The sequence below is a fragment of the Apostichopus japonicus genome, chromosome 20 (assembly GCF_037975245.1).
Source record: "Apostichopus japonicus isolate 1M-3 chromosome 20, ASM3797524v1, whole genome shotgun sequence".
NCBI classification, from domain to species: domain Eukaryota; kingdom Metazoa; phylum Echinodermata; class Holothuroidea; order Aspidochirotida; family Stichopodidae; genus Apostichopus; species Apostichopus japonicus.
The window spans coordinates 34,649,794-34,666,267 of record NC_092580.1 but is presented as its reverse complement, the minus strand read 5'-3'; the positions used below and the strand labels follow the sequence as shown (position 1 = coordinate 34,666,267).

Here is a 16,474-nt window from a genome sequence, read left to right as displayed (position 1 = left end):
ACTGATAACATACGTTACAGAAAAGTAGCTGTTTGGAAAATGTTAATTTAGCCGAGATTTTGCAAGTGTACTATTTAAAAGAGGAAGTGGATCCACGCATATCTGGTGGAAATGAGACAAACAAAATTTGATTTGGTTATTTTATGATGGTGTTGATGCACAGTTGCTGGCATACAAATCAATGAACTTGGTGCTCAGTCTATATCCATCCGCGTGATTGTTCTCCTATCTCAGGAAAAGTGCCAAAAAGCAGCAGGTGAACATCTTTTTCGACCTGTTATCAATCATGATCTGGATTTTTGTGGCTTGCATGTTGAAGAACATGAATGGAAGTACATGTGATGCAAAAACTGGGTCAATTGAGGCAACTTTAGGCCTCCCAGGAGGAGCGTACGAATATTGTTTACAAGTGGGTGAAGAGGTTTGTCGTGAGGTTTGTCGTGACGAAAACTTCAGGCTCTGATAGCAAAAAATCTGCCGGTCATGATACGAAAAATGATGGTGCCATGAAAGGCCAACTTGTCAGCTAGTCGGTGATGGGTAGCGTTCAGCTAGTGAGAACTCGTATCTAGACTTAAAGACCACATTACTTTTGTGATTTTGTGTGTAAGTCAATGGGGCTCTTAATGGGCGTATGCTTCCTGCACTGTTGAGGTTATAAGTCATTCATCGCGTTCCATGGATTTGTAAAGTAACAGTTGACAAGGACGCTATGCTAACGAAAACTGCCACTACCTGGCCGTTTTAGCAATTATATAGATAGACATATGCATGTATGAGACTGCGCTATACAAATTCATTGTTGTGCCACAACGTATACGATGAAGTTAATCAACATTCAGCATTCTTGATTAAACTATTTTGGTCAAATGAATTGCAAACAAAGAGAATTCCTAAACTGTTGTTACTCTCGCGCCATGGCCTATCGTTAGTTTATAGGCAAAGTAACGTCAGTTAGAGAGAAGACATGGTGCAGCACAATTAATTACAACCGTAAGTTCATTGTTATGTTAGATTCAATTAACTGTTAGCAAAATGTAAGTTTCGACATTTCTTAGATTTCATTATTATTCTGGCTAGGCTAGGCCGAAGTTTGGCCTAACGATTAAGTTGTGGTAGCCTAGGCCCAAAGAACACTCGGTAAGACTATTTCTGGATTTCTGGAGTGATACTACTCAACTCCCCTAAAAGGGGTAAAACGAGTAGGGTGGTGCAGTCTTGTTTATGCTGTGATTGGTTTCTGGCTGTAGTGTTGGGCGACAGCCGCTTTAAAGTTATCCTTGTCCTCGATTTCTTTGATGTGTTGTGGGAGGGTTCCAGTCTATTAGAGTTTTTGGCATGAATGAGAATTTAAAACAGTTTTTGTTGCAGGGAATTTGAATGTAAGATCCGTGTCTTGAAGAGCGGACGACCGGGCGCAGAATTGTTTGCGTTGGTATGGCAAGGCGACCCGATTGGGCTTGGTGTAATATGGAGACCCTAGTCACTCTTCTTCTTTCCTCCAACGGTTCCCATTTTAGTTCTTGTTTCATGTGTGACACACTGCTTGTCCTTCTGTAATCAGCGGTTACGAACCGAGCACCCCTGTTTTGAACGGATTCTAGTTTCTGTTTGAGTTCTTTGGTTGACGGATCCCATACAGATCCACAGTACTCCATTGTTGGTCGCACTAAAGATTTGTATGCTAAGTTTTTGACCTGTTTTGAGCATGAATGTAAGTTTCTCTTTATAAACCCTAGAGTTTGTTTGCCTTTGCAGCAGTATTATTTACGTGTGAGTTCCATGACCAATTTGACGTAAGTGTTACCCCAAGGAAAGGGTATTCTTTCTTTTCAGCCAACTCTGTATTATTGAGTGTGTATATGAAGTTTTTGGGAGATTTTGAATGAGTCACTCTCAGAACATAACACTTTTGGGCATTAAATGCCATTTGCCACTTTGACTGTCATGCAGTGAGCACATCTAAGTCCTTTTGTAACATGCCAGCATCCTCAGGACCGGCTACTTTTCTGAACACGATGCAATCATCTGCAAAGAGTTTCACACTAGATGTTAAGTTCTGAGGCAAGTCATTAATAAACACTAGAAAGTCCATGGGTCCCGTAACTGTTCCCTGAGGAACACTAGATTTCACATCTACCCATTCTGAACATTTACCATCTATCACTACTCGGAGTAAGACTAAGAGTAAGACTTGATTATGTATGAACTTGAAGTATTCTATGCCTGGGTCCTCTATTCCTATGCCACTCATTTAGTCTTTACCGTACACACTAACTTTCATGTAATGGCTATATGTATGTAGGCCTAGCTTCCTTCTTTATTCACAATTATTTGTTTTCACTTTCTTTGTTTTTCTTTAGGCCGCTAGCTCAATAAACTTAACATGTTTTTCTAGTGTATACTGTTTATAATAGTAACTACTATAATTTTTTTTGTAAGCATGTATAGACGAAATAAATGAATTGAAATTGAATGTTTAACTTTAGAAATGCAAATGTGATGGTAGGTGGTGATGGCAGGGGGGGGGTAGGAGGGGACAGGAGCAGTGATGGCAGGAGGGGGGACCCGGCCTGAACTGTATGTACCTGATTGAATTAGCTTGTTTTCTTTGCAAAAAGGTGGACATAGATTAGTTCAAAGTGAATAAAGAGAATTGATTTCTAATCTATACCATTGTTTAATGGCAAACTTTTGAATGCGATTTAAATCAGTTTTACACGCAAGAATTAATGGTGTCTCAAATGCTTAAGCCTACCTGTATATAAGACATAAGGTTCTTAAAATTGTTGTTTTCATATTGACATAAATTTGTCCTTTCCTTCCCTCACAGAAGAAGACATTTTTGACAAACAATGAATGTTCCATTAAAAGGCCTTACTTGCCTCCTGTGGAGGTTAATTGTAGCCTGCCATATTTCCTCTACATTGGTGTTATTAATGGTGATGGGTCATATTCACCCAGAATCTGGAATCTCCGGGTCTTTGCAACTACAGGATGCATATGCTTTTGTTGGAGTCTGTTTTGAGTATCGTCTACCCTCCTTCATGAACAAACATAACATTGAGGTACACAAACATTTCTTACAGGAAGAATATTGTTAAGCAAACCAAATATCATGTGTTGATGTTCAAGGCCATTGCATACATGTAAACAACTGTAGGAGACAGAGGGTCTTAGGGTTGAATAAAGATTAATCTGATGAAGCATTTACAACTGTAAATTAGACATTCTATGTCTGTGGCAAACCTATTGACCAACTTTTAGATATATATACAAATTACTACATTGAAATCATGAGTTCTTAGTGTCAACAGTTGATGTCACTAAATATAAGTATTTTCTTTGTTAAAATTTCAAAGAGGGATAAACAGTTTTCACCTCTCAGGAAAAATGCATGACATGCAGGCTGGTAGGATCAGATTATCATTAAACAGTATTTACTCTTTCATGCAGGAATTCTGATTATTGCAGTTTGCCTGAGTAAGCAGTTTTTTTCCTTTCCTTTATATAACATAGTGAAAGTAAATGTAATAATTCTGCAATTGTTAAAAGTGATACTCTGAAAAATCGCAAACTGCTTTTTTAAAAGTTTATTATATAAGCTCCTATTGCATGACTGACCCCAATCTGAAACAAAGTGCATACATGTAAGAAGTTTCCCTTTGTCTTTGACTGATTCTATTTCTGTGATTTGTTTTACAGATTTCTGAGGCAGGTACAGGCTATCTTCCATCTTGGCTTCTCTACAATAAATCATCATCATGTTTAGAGGGGATTCCTACAGCAGTCAATGAAGGGATCGTCTATATACATGTATATTATCCCACGTATCCTGTGGCACAAGAAGATGTCTTTGCCATCAATGTTGTGTTCCCGGGTATGTCTGTTCCTATTTCACGTAACCAAAATCTCACCGAGGAATTAAGGAGTGGCAGAGAAGGTCGACAAGATGAATATGGATTACATTACTGCAAATCATTTGAAGCTAGATTCTCCGTTAGTCTCATGTTAGCATTATCGTTGGAATCTACAGCAGTAAATCAAAGGATAAAGGTTGTAAAGAACTTCTCAGAATTTATTACGAGGAAACCATTTGAAGTAGTTTTATCCTCAAGAAATAGATCTGCTATACATAGTCTGAAGGGAGCTAAAATAATTCTGTCATCCTTGGAACACCAGCAAGCAAAACATTCCTGGAACTCTGAAATATCATGGCACATAGCATGTAATAGTTTTACTAAAGCAGAAGATTTGGAACAGGTCTTGAATCACAATATTAAGAGTGGAACTTTGGCAAATGTTTTGGGATGTCCTGTTATTGGTTGGTACTTACTTGCCACCTTTCCAAAGGACAAAAGACATTTGTCTTTGAGAAGACAGAGGAGACAATTGGATGTATTACAAACTCCATTTGCAACTCCAACCCCAACCAGAACACTACCGTCAACTTCCATGGTAGGTACAGTACATCAAACATACTCTGTCTTGATTAGTTCCATTCCAACTATGCACTCATTAACCAACTACCAAACAGTCACTCCTTCAAGCTTAGTATCCACTTTTAGCCTAGTTACAACATTCCCTGGCATTTTCCATTCCACACAAGTTAGACCTTCTGAAAGCAGTAGTCAATATGTGTCATCATTGGTACTCACAGATACACCCCTTCTTTCCTCCTTTGCCATGACTTCAGGACTCTCATCATCTCAGCAGTATTTCACGACAGCATCCACAAATCAGTTCAGCCAATCGGCAGCTTCAGGTATAATAAGCTTTATGTCAACTAATTCAATACAACCCACACATCAATCAACACAGCTTATTTCCAGTGTCGTAATGACATATTTGTCTTCTGATTACAGGTCTATTCACAGCTCACTGTTTACAAACATTTTATCACCAAGTTACTCAAAAATAGATATCACTTCTACAACATTAACATTGAGTCTGAATACTGGTCTCAGCATACTCTCCAAAAGTCAGCAATATTCAACAGTTGTGAACACACCATCATTGATATTAATGACCAAAACTGTTGAGCCTAGTGGTTTAGCTTCTGGTAGTCCTCACTTAATGACATCAACTAATTTCAAAACAACTGTGGACAAAACAGCAGATATATCATCGAGTGGAGACTTTATAACAACAAGATACAAAACAGAGAGCTCATTTATTCCAACAACATTTCTTCAACAGTCACCAATGTCAAGTTACAGTTTTGGAAGTTTTCAGTCAACAACAACACCACATACTCCTGTGCTTCTTACATCAAGCCCTTCTCTAAAAGTTGTAGGGACCTCACAAATTCTTTCATCAGAAGTTGTTTATTCATCACCACAGGTGAACACTTTTGTAAAGACTTCAAGATATAATACCTTAACAGTCCTTAATAGTCAGATTTCCACTAGTTTGCAACCTTCACCATCAGATACTGAGGGCGCCATCACATCAAGAATGAGTACAAGATCTCCAACATTGTCATTTTCAAGATCAAAGTTTTCAAGATCAATATCTCAGTCTGTTCAAACATCAAGTACGACATTCATCCCCATTACTACGGTACCTGAATTGGTCTCAAGCCAAATGCATACATCTCAGGTGGCCACAAACATTTTATCCAGTACCCCAGTCATTTTCACATCACAGAGCTTGGAACATCAGCAGTCCACACTGTCTTTACAATTATCCCAGTCTTCAGATTTGCATTTATTCTTTTCTTCAACAATCAACAAACCTGTGGTTTCAAGTCATTCATTATCTATTCAAACACAATTGCCATCCTCCAGTTTCAAAGCATTGTCTTCTTTACAAACAAACGATTTGACAGTTGTTTCTACAAATCTCAGAAGCTTGAAAACTACAAATAGTTTACTGCCATATTCAACCATCTCTAATGAGATGACAGTCTATCCTAGCCCTCTTTATTCAACTCAGTTGCATACATCCCAAGGTTTGGTATCTAGGCCATCATTGACTGGTTTGCTTTTCTCTTCAAGTGAGATTCAGTCTTCTTTTCAGTCGTTAATCTCCAAGAGATCGTCCACCACAACATTTGCTTCAGTTACCCATAGATCTCAGCCACCAAGCTTTACTCCAAGATTAAACACACATTCTATTACATTTCAAACTAGTCACACACTGCCTAGTTCTTCTGTTGTCATGGCAATATCCTCTCTGCCAGTGACATTGTTCACAACCAGAATGCAAAGTGTCCACTCTGTGGCATCTACACATTTTACCCCACCTTTAGTTACCATACCTATGATACTTTCTACAAGCAGAATGTATACTAGTTTTAAATCTTCCCCTGATTTAGGAAGTCTGTCTAGAAGCACCACTTCAGAAGTATCAAGTACATCTTTTCTCCATCAAACATCAACCAGTGGTGAAATGCTTTCATCGGAAGTTACATTGAGGACAAATATTCCAGAATCCAGTAAACGTTCAGATTTTTCTGCTTTTCAAAGCTTAATGCCATCTACATTCACACAGTATTCTTCACCTAGTATGTTTACAACTTTAATTACATATTCATACACATCAAAACTACTGATGTCATCTCAGTCAGGCGATGCATTAAGAAGCAGCTTTAGCATAAATGAGACAAGGCAGACTTCATTGCCCTCAGAAACACCCCAAGGCACTATTAATTCTGTGACATCGGCATTTCGCAGCAGTCCTAGCTTATTTTTCACATCATCAACTGTACTTGGAACAACTGCAGCATCTCGTAGTACTCACAGACAATTATTCACATCACCTTCATTGGGGCCTCCATCAACATTTAGCAGCAGTCCCGACTTATTGTTTACAAGAACAGCATCACTTGGAGCAACAGCAGCATCTCACAGCAGTCCCGGCTTATTGTTCACAAGAACAGCATCATTTGGAGCAACAGCAGCATCTCGCAGTAGTCCCAGCTTATTGTTCACAAGAACAGCATCACTTGGAGCAACAGCAGCATCTCACAGCAGTACCGGCTTATTGTTCACAAGAACAGCATCACTTGGAGAAACCACAGCATCTCACGGCAGTACCAGCTTATTGTTCACAAGAACAGCATCTCTTGGAGAAACAGCAGCATCTCACAGCAGTACCGGCTTATTGTTCACAAGAACAGCATCACTTGGAGAAACCACAACATATCCCAGCAGTACTGGCTTATTGTTCACAAGAACAGCATCTCTTGGAGAAACCACAGCATATCCCAGCAGTACTGGCTTATTGTTTACTAGCACAGCATCACTTGGAGAAACAGCAGCATCTCGCATTAGTCCAAGCCAAATGTTCACATCATCTTCCTTTGGAAAAACCACAGCATCTCGCAGCTTATTGTTCAAATCATCATCATCTGCTGCAGGAACTTCAGTGTTTATTTCACCAACAATGCAATCAGTGTTTCCTTCCTCTTTTACATCAGAGACATCTCCTCAACATAGCCTCATTTTGTCTTCTCTGCGATCAGTATCTTCAAGTCTTCTTCTTTCTCTCAGTACTACCATGACTCTTTCATCTGTAACCATGGTTACCCAGGGTACATCAAATGTACCAAGTATGATATCATCAACTCGAAATATCCAGCAAACATCCTTTGATGTGAGTGAAACATTGACCTCTATAGTTGCACCATCAATGCATGTCACCCCCATTGGAAAGACTACATCACTGCTCAGCATTAAACCAAGTAAGGTACAAACATCTGTAAGTTTGCTTGATTCTTCAGTCATCACAGGTCACATTGTTCCATCTACATCATCATCCAGTGAGGACAAATCATCACTGGTATTAGTGACAACTCTTTCTCCATCACATGTAACATTGGTATCATCTCTCATCTTGGCATCAAGGAGTGATGTCTCTCATCGTCCATCAGTTACCAGTAAGTCACACTCAAGTGTTCATGGTCTCTTGACATTAAAATTAGATTATTGATCTTTGTATTGCAGTACAGTTTGGTAACATTAGTGACCTCGGCACTCCCGTTTGTGTGAATCCAATTCCTAAACTTGGAACAGTTTATCTCAATGGCATAGATCTCATGTTTGGCATGTGAAATTTTAATTCTTACAGTTCTGGTATTTGGAATATTAATGGTGGTTAGAGCTCAGATGGTAGGAACATCATCCAATGGTTGATGTTTGGTGTTAAAAATGTTTGTAACAAGTCATAATCCAAAGGTTCTAAAAGTTAAAGTCATAAATTTGATCACATCTAGATCCACTTCCCCTCCTCTCTTTTCCCCCTCTTCTTACAAAAAGAAAAGGAAAACAAAAATAGAAGACAGACGAAATTGTCTGTTTACGTTTGAATTTTCTGTGACCAATTAAATGGTGTATATCTGATGTAAGTCTTCAGTTTTCATTTTCCATCTTTGATGAGAGTAAGGTGACATTGATCTTTAATTCAGATTCCCTGGACACACACTCCTTGAGCCAGACAAGGTCCATCAGATCTACCCCAGTCTTACCAAGCCTACCACACCTGACATCATCTCCTATGTTCAGCTCAGCCTCTACAGTTGCCATGACATCGTTACTACCAACGATACAGACTTCAAGTCATATCAGCCCATCACTGGTTTCTTCTAGATACAGTTCTGAGATTGTTTCAAGTTCCTATTCTTTGCCTACAACGACAGCTGTCCCCACAGATGGGGTCACCACCTTCAAGCCTACTCCTTCAACAGGTTAGTCTTCTATCATTGGTTATCTGTATATAGTTCATCAATTCTTGGGTGAAGTGAAGTAATATTTGGTGTTTAATTACAAGGTTATTCAATCAAACCACTTGGTCAAGTATAATTATAAATTAACATTTTCTTACCGATATGTTCTTTGTATAACTTTTTGAGTCCTGGCCAGTGCTGATTAAAATATTACTAACACGTAATACACCGTTCATCATGTTTTCATGTTAATTGGTTGGTTTAATTATTTTGATAATTAAATAAATGTATGTGTGGAACTTGAGAATTGGACTACTTTGCAGTATTATGTTAAACACTTCCAGATTCTGCTTTCTGATTATTTGGTTGAGTTATGTTACAGTCTTTTAATGTCTTTGCCTATGTAATATTTTTCTATTTTATTCTTTTTTTCAGTTTCAGTTAATGGAGTTCCCATCCTGCTAAATCCAATAGATATTATTGTATTGACGTCTGGTGAAGTATTTAAGTATCATATACCAACAGATACATTCTACGACAAAGAAGATGGAAATACACGCAACCTCTCGTTGTCATTAATGGATGAGGACTATCGGAGTATTACCTCATCGTCATGGATATTTTTGGATCAAGAAAGTCAGTCTTTAGAGGGCATAGTTGTTGGTGAAGATTTGATAAGTGAAACTAACCAGTTTTATTTAGCAGCAACAAACTCTGCTGGACGTGTAGCTTATGATGCTTTGACCGTCGAAGTAAGAGCAAATGAAGCAGAATACTCCCATCAGTTTCAAGTCAACCTTTCCCTGAATTATTCTGTATTTCAGGAAAATGTTACAGCATTGTATCAATTTTTTACAAGACTTTCTTTTCACTACGGTTCAGAATTGTCCGAGTTGAATGTATTCTCGGTGGTAAGTGGTTCTGTAATCATAACCTACAGCAACGATAGTATCCCTAAAACATTTTGTGATCTAAATAGTATCCAGGTAGCTATGGGCTTGATGGTGGAAGATAATGGATCTGTTAAACCTGAGTTTCAGGAAACCTTGGGAAGACAGTTCCCAGTTACATCAGTTAAATTGAAGTTGATTGGTCGATGTGTTAGTTTTATCACCACCTCTCCTCCGGACGTTAGCTTCATTCCTCAAACAGCACAGCATAAACTCTGGCTCTCAATGTCAACAGCATTCATTGCATTACTCTGCCTTCTTCTCTGTGGATTCTTGGTTTATCTTTATTCAAGAAACAAACACCCTGGAGAGGAATTGCTGTTGTCGAATGAGAAACCTGTTTATATCGGAGCCAGGAAACCTGTCATCTTAGCGAATGAAAGGAGCATCAGAAGGAATCCCAGGAGATCTTACCCGGCTGTACTGCCTGATGATATTAGTCCATTCAAACCTCAAGTTAAGGCAGATATTGAAATACCTCTCAGGAGATTACCAAGTGATCCGTTTCTCCAAGCCCAAGGATTTGATAATCCTGTACAAAGGATACCTCCTCCTGTTTATTGTCCTAACCCTAATGGTGGGGCATTAGGGGGGAGGTCTTTAGGGGGGAGGGGAAACCCACCAGCATATCAGGCACCTCCCCCCTACTTCCCTCCAAATTCATATATGGAAAACAAATTATGATACACTCGTGACTCGTGTTAAACACTCAACTTGTGACATGTGGTCTGCAGAGGAGACCAGATATGTTTAAAACTGTGTTATTTCACAGCTTACTAGAATGGTTTCAATAGTATGTAGCATACATGGTTAAATAAATGTTTTCACTGCTTTTAAGATATGGTTTTAATTTGAATAGGAACTTCATTGCCTTCAAATGCACCAAGCGTTAGTGTCTTTCATGTAAAAATTGCAAGAGTATGCATGATGTGTTACCTTCCAAAGGTGACAAATTTTCAGATTTGTGGACATTGGTAGAACGCAGTACAGCTGTGTGTTATTTCATAGTTTTCTGTCACACATTAAATCTTGTATTTATTGATTTGATTAAAGTGCATGAAAAGAGAGGAACCATTTTAAGCAGGTAGTGAAAATAGAAAGAAATAAGAAAGTTTAAACAAAATACTATGCAAAGAGTTCTATTTACTCTTAAAAACTGAAAAATGTATTATATAGAAATTAATTACATCGTTTTTTGCAAACTTATTATCATTTTCATTATTAGCTATGCTTTATTTTGTGCTATCTCTGTTTATTTTTCCGTCACTTTTAACAATTATTTTCTTACTAGTTATTGTAGCCTTGAAAAAATATTGCAATTTAATGACATTCTGTACCAGTAAAAGCCTTTCAAACAATATATTTGCCTTAGCTTTAACATTCCTACATGCCTTGACCTTGAAATGTAAACTATTATTTCCACTTCCACGATGCAGTCTGCTATCAGTGATAAAGTATGTGATGTTCTATCTTTATTTGTTGCAGTTTTAACTTTAGAACTATTTCTAATATTGTTTAAAGATGGTTGAATTTGGGATTAAGTTTGTTGGTGATCATGTTGCATGTTGCCTCACTTGTACTCTAGCTGTCGATCAGAGTATTACTTCTTGATTTGTATTTTTAATCACATGCATTTGGATTTGATTGTTAACTATATGTATGATATAATTTCCCACTTTTTTATGGAATGAAAGTTAAAATAAATAGATTAGTGATCAATATATGATAAACAGTTCTTTCATTCTTTCAATATTTGTTACTAGCTCACGAAAGTTGAATAAAATAGCAATGTCTCTGTTGCCTATACTTCTCGTTTGTTCCTCATATCGCTGGTTCACTTATTCATTTTATTGGATTTTGATATCATAATATTTGTTCTCAGCGTACAGTGTTGGATAACCATTGACGTTTCTTTTAGCACACTGACTTCTTTAAGACTATCCACATTTTGACTTTGATGCTGCGATATCCAGGCAGCAACGATTAACCTTCAGCAAAGCTCATAACTTCCAACACAAATATTTTCTTTTCAGTTTGGGTGGGGGGAGGGGCATGATTTTGTAACATTTCAAACATGTAAAATACATGTATCCCAACTAGTGTAGTATTGAAATATACAGATATCTTCTATGTAATTTAACTATAAATCATACTTGATTTTTATCTGAGATATCGTTAATTCCTATTAAAACCTATCTTTTCTGTTAGAGCCATCTTTAACTTCTTTTATATAGATCTTCAAGATATCTTGAATTTATTGAAACATATTTCAGGGAGCATTTGATATCTTAACTTTATGCAGATAACACATATTTTAAATTATACTAAAGATACACTTAATGAAGATCATATGTTCAGTAAACTGTAGATATCTTTGAACATTTCGAGATATCTTTAATTTGGAAATATAATCTAAGTGTCTCGCCAGGGAAAGAACGATGCTCGTCAAAAGAGGTATTTAGAGATATCACATTACAGACCAAACAGTCAGATTGAATTTACATTTCAAAAGCAGAAGGGATAAATAGCTGGTTAGTCCGAATGTTTTCCTACTGCTATTTGACTTAATTTTCCCGTACCTATTTGAAGTCATCTGGATTACGTCATCTGTCAGGCTTGACTTGGCTGAATATAAACCAATGATTAAACATATTATTGTAACATGCATTCTTACATTGAAACCCATGTAGGTACGGTGGTTCTGACAGGACGGATGAGTTGTAGACTCCATATGTTAGTATAACACGACAACACCTCAAAAAATACGATATTTGACTTGTCAAGTTACGCTCAACGCTCAACTCGCCGACAGAGTAATCCAGCGGACGGGTCGTGGTGTGTTGGGTGGGGGGAGGGGGGGGGGGCGAGGGGGAGTACTGGGAGAAAGTGCTTTCAGTGGTTAGGTGTAGCATGCGATGAAGCTACATTTAAACAAGGTTTACGTTGAATCTGAGGAAGTCTGATGAATGTATAACGCCCTATAAAATGTTAACGCGGATGTTTATCAGTAACTGATGATGGCATTTGATATTTCAATGGAAGGGAAATGTCTATTTGAACATATGCCTATGTTCAAACACCACTCGATATAGAAGGAAAGGTTTACCACTATCGCCAAAATTCAATCAGTGCCATAAACGTGTGGTATAACTGTCTATTATCTTAACCTCGGTTAGTACAGGATACCGCTATACAGCCTTGCCTCGGTCTGATGCACAATAAAAGGGCAGCAAACAATGTAATATGTAGCCACTACCAAACGCACTACAAGTTTTAGAAATACGTGTCAGTTGAAATACGCGTGATTCTCATGGAAGGTGCAAGTTGGCTTGTATTTATATCATGAGAAGAACTACTATAACTTTTGCACATGTTTTTGTGGCCAATATGCATTTGTAGTAAGTTGTTTTGTCTCATTATGTTCAAGAGGTGCTCTATTTCAACGTTAACATCCGTGTTTCGAGTTCTTGCTATTTTATCAGTGTTGACAACGATAGTATTCATATTTTGCTGTGTAGGATTATACAGTCATGTTCAACATTTCCAGCATGGAGCCAACAGGTACGTTGCCTCTAACCAATCTGTCCGTTATAATGAATCATCACTGGCAATTACTGGAAACAACACATCTGTCATCAAACGGAATATACGAATGCTTGTTCTCGGATTCGAATTTTATTGGTCTCGTAATTCTCTGAAGGAAGAAAGAGACGTATTTTGTCCCTTGTATAACATCACTGTCAAGTTAAAATTCAGTTCAGACCATCGCGCGATATATCACGCAGATATTACATTCTTTTCTCATTTATATCGACTAGGTAAAATGAAAGTATGGAAAGACCACCTAGACAAGAGGAGCCCAAATCAAAGATGGGCTTTATTCTCTCTAGAACCACCAATACGATCAGCTAAAAACACCACGGTTCCATGGAACTGGCGATACCGTACACACCACTGGACGGCAACGTATAACGCTGAAAGTGACATACCTTTTCCATATGGAAAATTTATAACGTACGAAAGTATGAAAAATATATCGACAGATATTTTCAAAACGAAGACCAAATTAGCCGTTTTCCTATCTAGTAATTGCAACATGACAAAATGGCCGAGACTACGTTTTGTACAAATAATGCAGAAGTACATACCTGTAGATATCTTTGGTAAATGTGGAACAATACCCTGTGATTGGGAAGGTGGATGCACAGAACAATTAAAACAATACAAGTTTTATTTTGCACTTGAAAATTCCCAATGCGATGGGTATATTTCCGAAAAGTTTTGGAACGCTTTGTCGCGCTATGATGCTGTTCCAATAGTTTGGGGTGCTCGACCAAAGGACTATAAACTTATTGCTCCTAACCAGTCTTATATTCATGTCTCAAATTATAAATCCATCAAAAGTCTTGGAAGATTTATAATGAATTTAGGTAGCAAAGAGTCCGATTATAATTCATACCACAGTTGGCGTAAGACGGGAAGCATACAGCTGTTACCTGATTGGTCGACACTGCCAGCAGACGATCACGTATGTGCAACAGCAAAGAGATACCACGAAGATATGGAAAATTTAGCAGCAAAGAAGAAAACTAGGTTTCGAAATGTAAACGGCGAGGATTGGTTAGAATCTTGTAAAGTAGGGAGAGACCAAGTAGACAGGAGATTGCCAATACCAGAGACTCAGGCAGGTTACGTTAAGTAGTCATTGACGTGTGTCATTGATGTGTTGCATATAGGTCCCATGTACACAAGGGTCTATTATTACAATGATTTAAACTATACGTAATCCAGCCTGACACCTAAATTGATGAACCATGATGAACCCTGAAAGTCATTTCTCAAAATTACCATTGAGTACCACTTACAACGTGGACTGACATTATTAACGGTCGTGAGAACGTGTCTGTTTAATTTCTGCCTTACAATCGTCATTCCAACAACCCAATATATATGTTTGTAATACCATATCGCCTACATTCGATTGACCAATATTCTAAGTTGTAAAATTGCACACATACTTAAATACGTCAAATATAACCAATTTTTCAACAAGTTCTAGCTTAAAGGTGGGATCGCTCGTAATCTCCTCGTTAATTCTGTCCTTCACACCAACCGATTCAAAAATAATATCAATACTACCCTCTACCGGTTCGTCGCTGTTGTTTCGTAATTTCTCAGCAATCCCGTATTTACGGCTAGTAAGCAATAAACGGGTTTGGTTACCTGAAGCGGTGGCCTTGGCGAAATTCCTGCATAGTTTCTTGTCTGTAGCAGTGTCAGTACAGGGAGTTGTTATGGAAAAACTCCCTGGTCAGTAGTATGCGGTAAATTATTACGTCGCGTTTTCGTGTGTGTTGTGTGATACAAAACTCTGTGGTTTGTTTTACGTTCAGAACTTTTCACAACTAGTGGGCTGTAGTAGCTGTACAGTATAGATGTAATAGTTTGACCAGGGAGCTGCTACTCGAGCGGTTCCCTGCTTTTTACTCTTTTAGGCCCACATGGTGAACAGTCGAAGTCCGAACTGTTCGGATGCCCTGGTTTCGTAGTTGATTCACTGATTTGGAAAGCTCTGCATGCTTTATGCTGTATCGAATATCAGAAGTTTAGCCTATGGAAGTACAGTAAGCTAACGCTATTTTACTGTAAAAAAACACAGTGTATTCCAAACCTTTACAGATGCGCCAGTCTTGTACTAACCTGAGTAAAGTATTTGAAATATTGCAACCTTAGTTGCGAGCCGACATTCTTTCACAGCTCAAGAAACTTATAGTGAAGTTTATGTCTGATACATTGACTCGTGTCACAAAAAGGACAGACGCGAATGAGTGAAAAAATTGACTGAAGTGATTACAACATTGGGTATCAAACGTATGGTCAAGTCCGTCATATGTGAACAATTGGTATTTCAGCCAATTTAGGTATTAATTACACATAGACACAGTCACAACTTACATTGTATTTTATATATAAATTTTAGTTATATATCAGGAGGATTTTATGTCATAAACCATATATAGATAAATATGTATATTTAATTATTTTTGGACTCCTGACAACGGGCCCTTTAGGCGATCACAGAACACTTGCCCTAGCTGCACCCCATCCTCCTAACCGGTGCACGTAAACCCTGTCCTTGCACCCCTTTGACCCGAATTAAAAATAACGAAATTTGAACGGAAAAGGGAACGAAAATACGTTGCCATAAGGGGCGGCTCCACCCTCTTTAGAAAGGATTGGCAAAAAGGGAATAAGTACATGAACAATAAATTAAAAGTTATTTCCATTGAAAAGTGACTCGCTGAACATCTGCAGTCAAAGCAAACAACTTTTTTTTCTTCTAAATCACGTCAGTTTATTGCTTTCCAGCGTACTGTACTCCAGTATTGATTTTCCTGCCTCTTGTTCCGAACGGCTCCCAAAGAAATGCCAAGTCGGCAACGGGTTGGGGGTGGGTTACCCAGCCCCACCATGGGGCACCTCATCACGACTGACTCGAATTACAACTCAAAACTATAACTCAAATTGGATTGAATTTAAAAAAAAAAAAAATGCTGTATGCATGGCTCATACTTATCTATACTATTATGTGACCATATAGGCGTACATGCTCTAGTCAACCAGGAGGGACACTGGAGGGGGGGGGGGAGCTTTTTTTTCTTGCCACAGAAAATTAAACATTGCCCGGAAGTTCCTAGCACGATTAATTCATTTCAAACTTCGACGACAATGAAGGACAAAGAGAACCATATAGGCCTATGCCTGACTATAAGACCATTGAACCATCACGAACAACTCCGAATAATCTTCCATTTGCCGATTCATGACACTGGGGAAGTAAGGGGTGGGGGGGTGG

General features: G+C 38.2%; 1 protein-coding gene across 4 annotated transcripts; it reads left to right on the top strand.

Annotated features, from left to right (window-relative positions):
• Positions 1 to 710: 710 nt before the first annotated feature.
• On the top strand, positions 711 to 11,413 carry LOC139961522 (dystroglycan 1-like). 4 transcript variants are annotated; one of them, XM_071960742.1, is made up of 6 exons: positions 711 to 993; positions 1,759 to 1,796; positions 2,834 to 3,068; positions 3,706 to 7,882; positions 8,411 to 8,689; positions 9,104 to 11,413. In XM_071960742.1, exons 3-6 carry the CDS (start codon positions 2,856 to 2,858, stop codon positions 10,300 to 10,302), a joined length of 5,868 nt encoding a protein of 1,955 aa, XP_071816843.1. In that variant the 5' UTR covers positions 711 to 993; positions 1,759 to 1,796; positions 2,834 to 2,855; the 3' UTR covers positions 10,303 to 11,413. The 4 variants fall into 4 exon arrangements, with proteins under 4 accessions (XP_071816843.1, XP_071816842.1, XP_071816845.1 ...); XM_071960744.1 differs by lacking the exon at positions 1,759 to 1,796 and adding an exon at positions 3,457 to 3,483 and having other exon boundaries at positions 712 to 993; XM_071960741.1 differs by lacking the exon at positions 1,759 to 1,796.
• Positions 11,414 to 16,474: the final 5,061 nt, after the last annotated feature.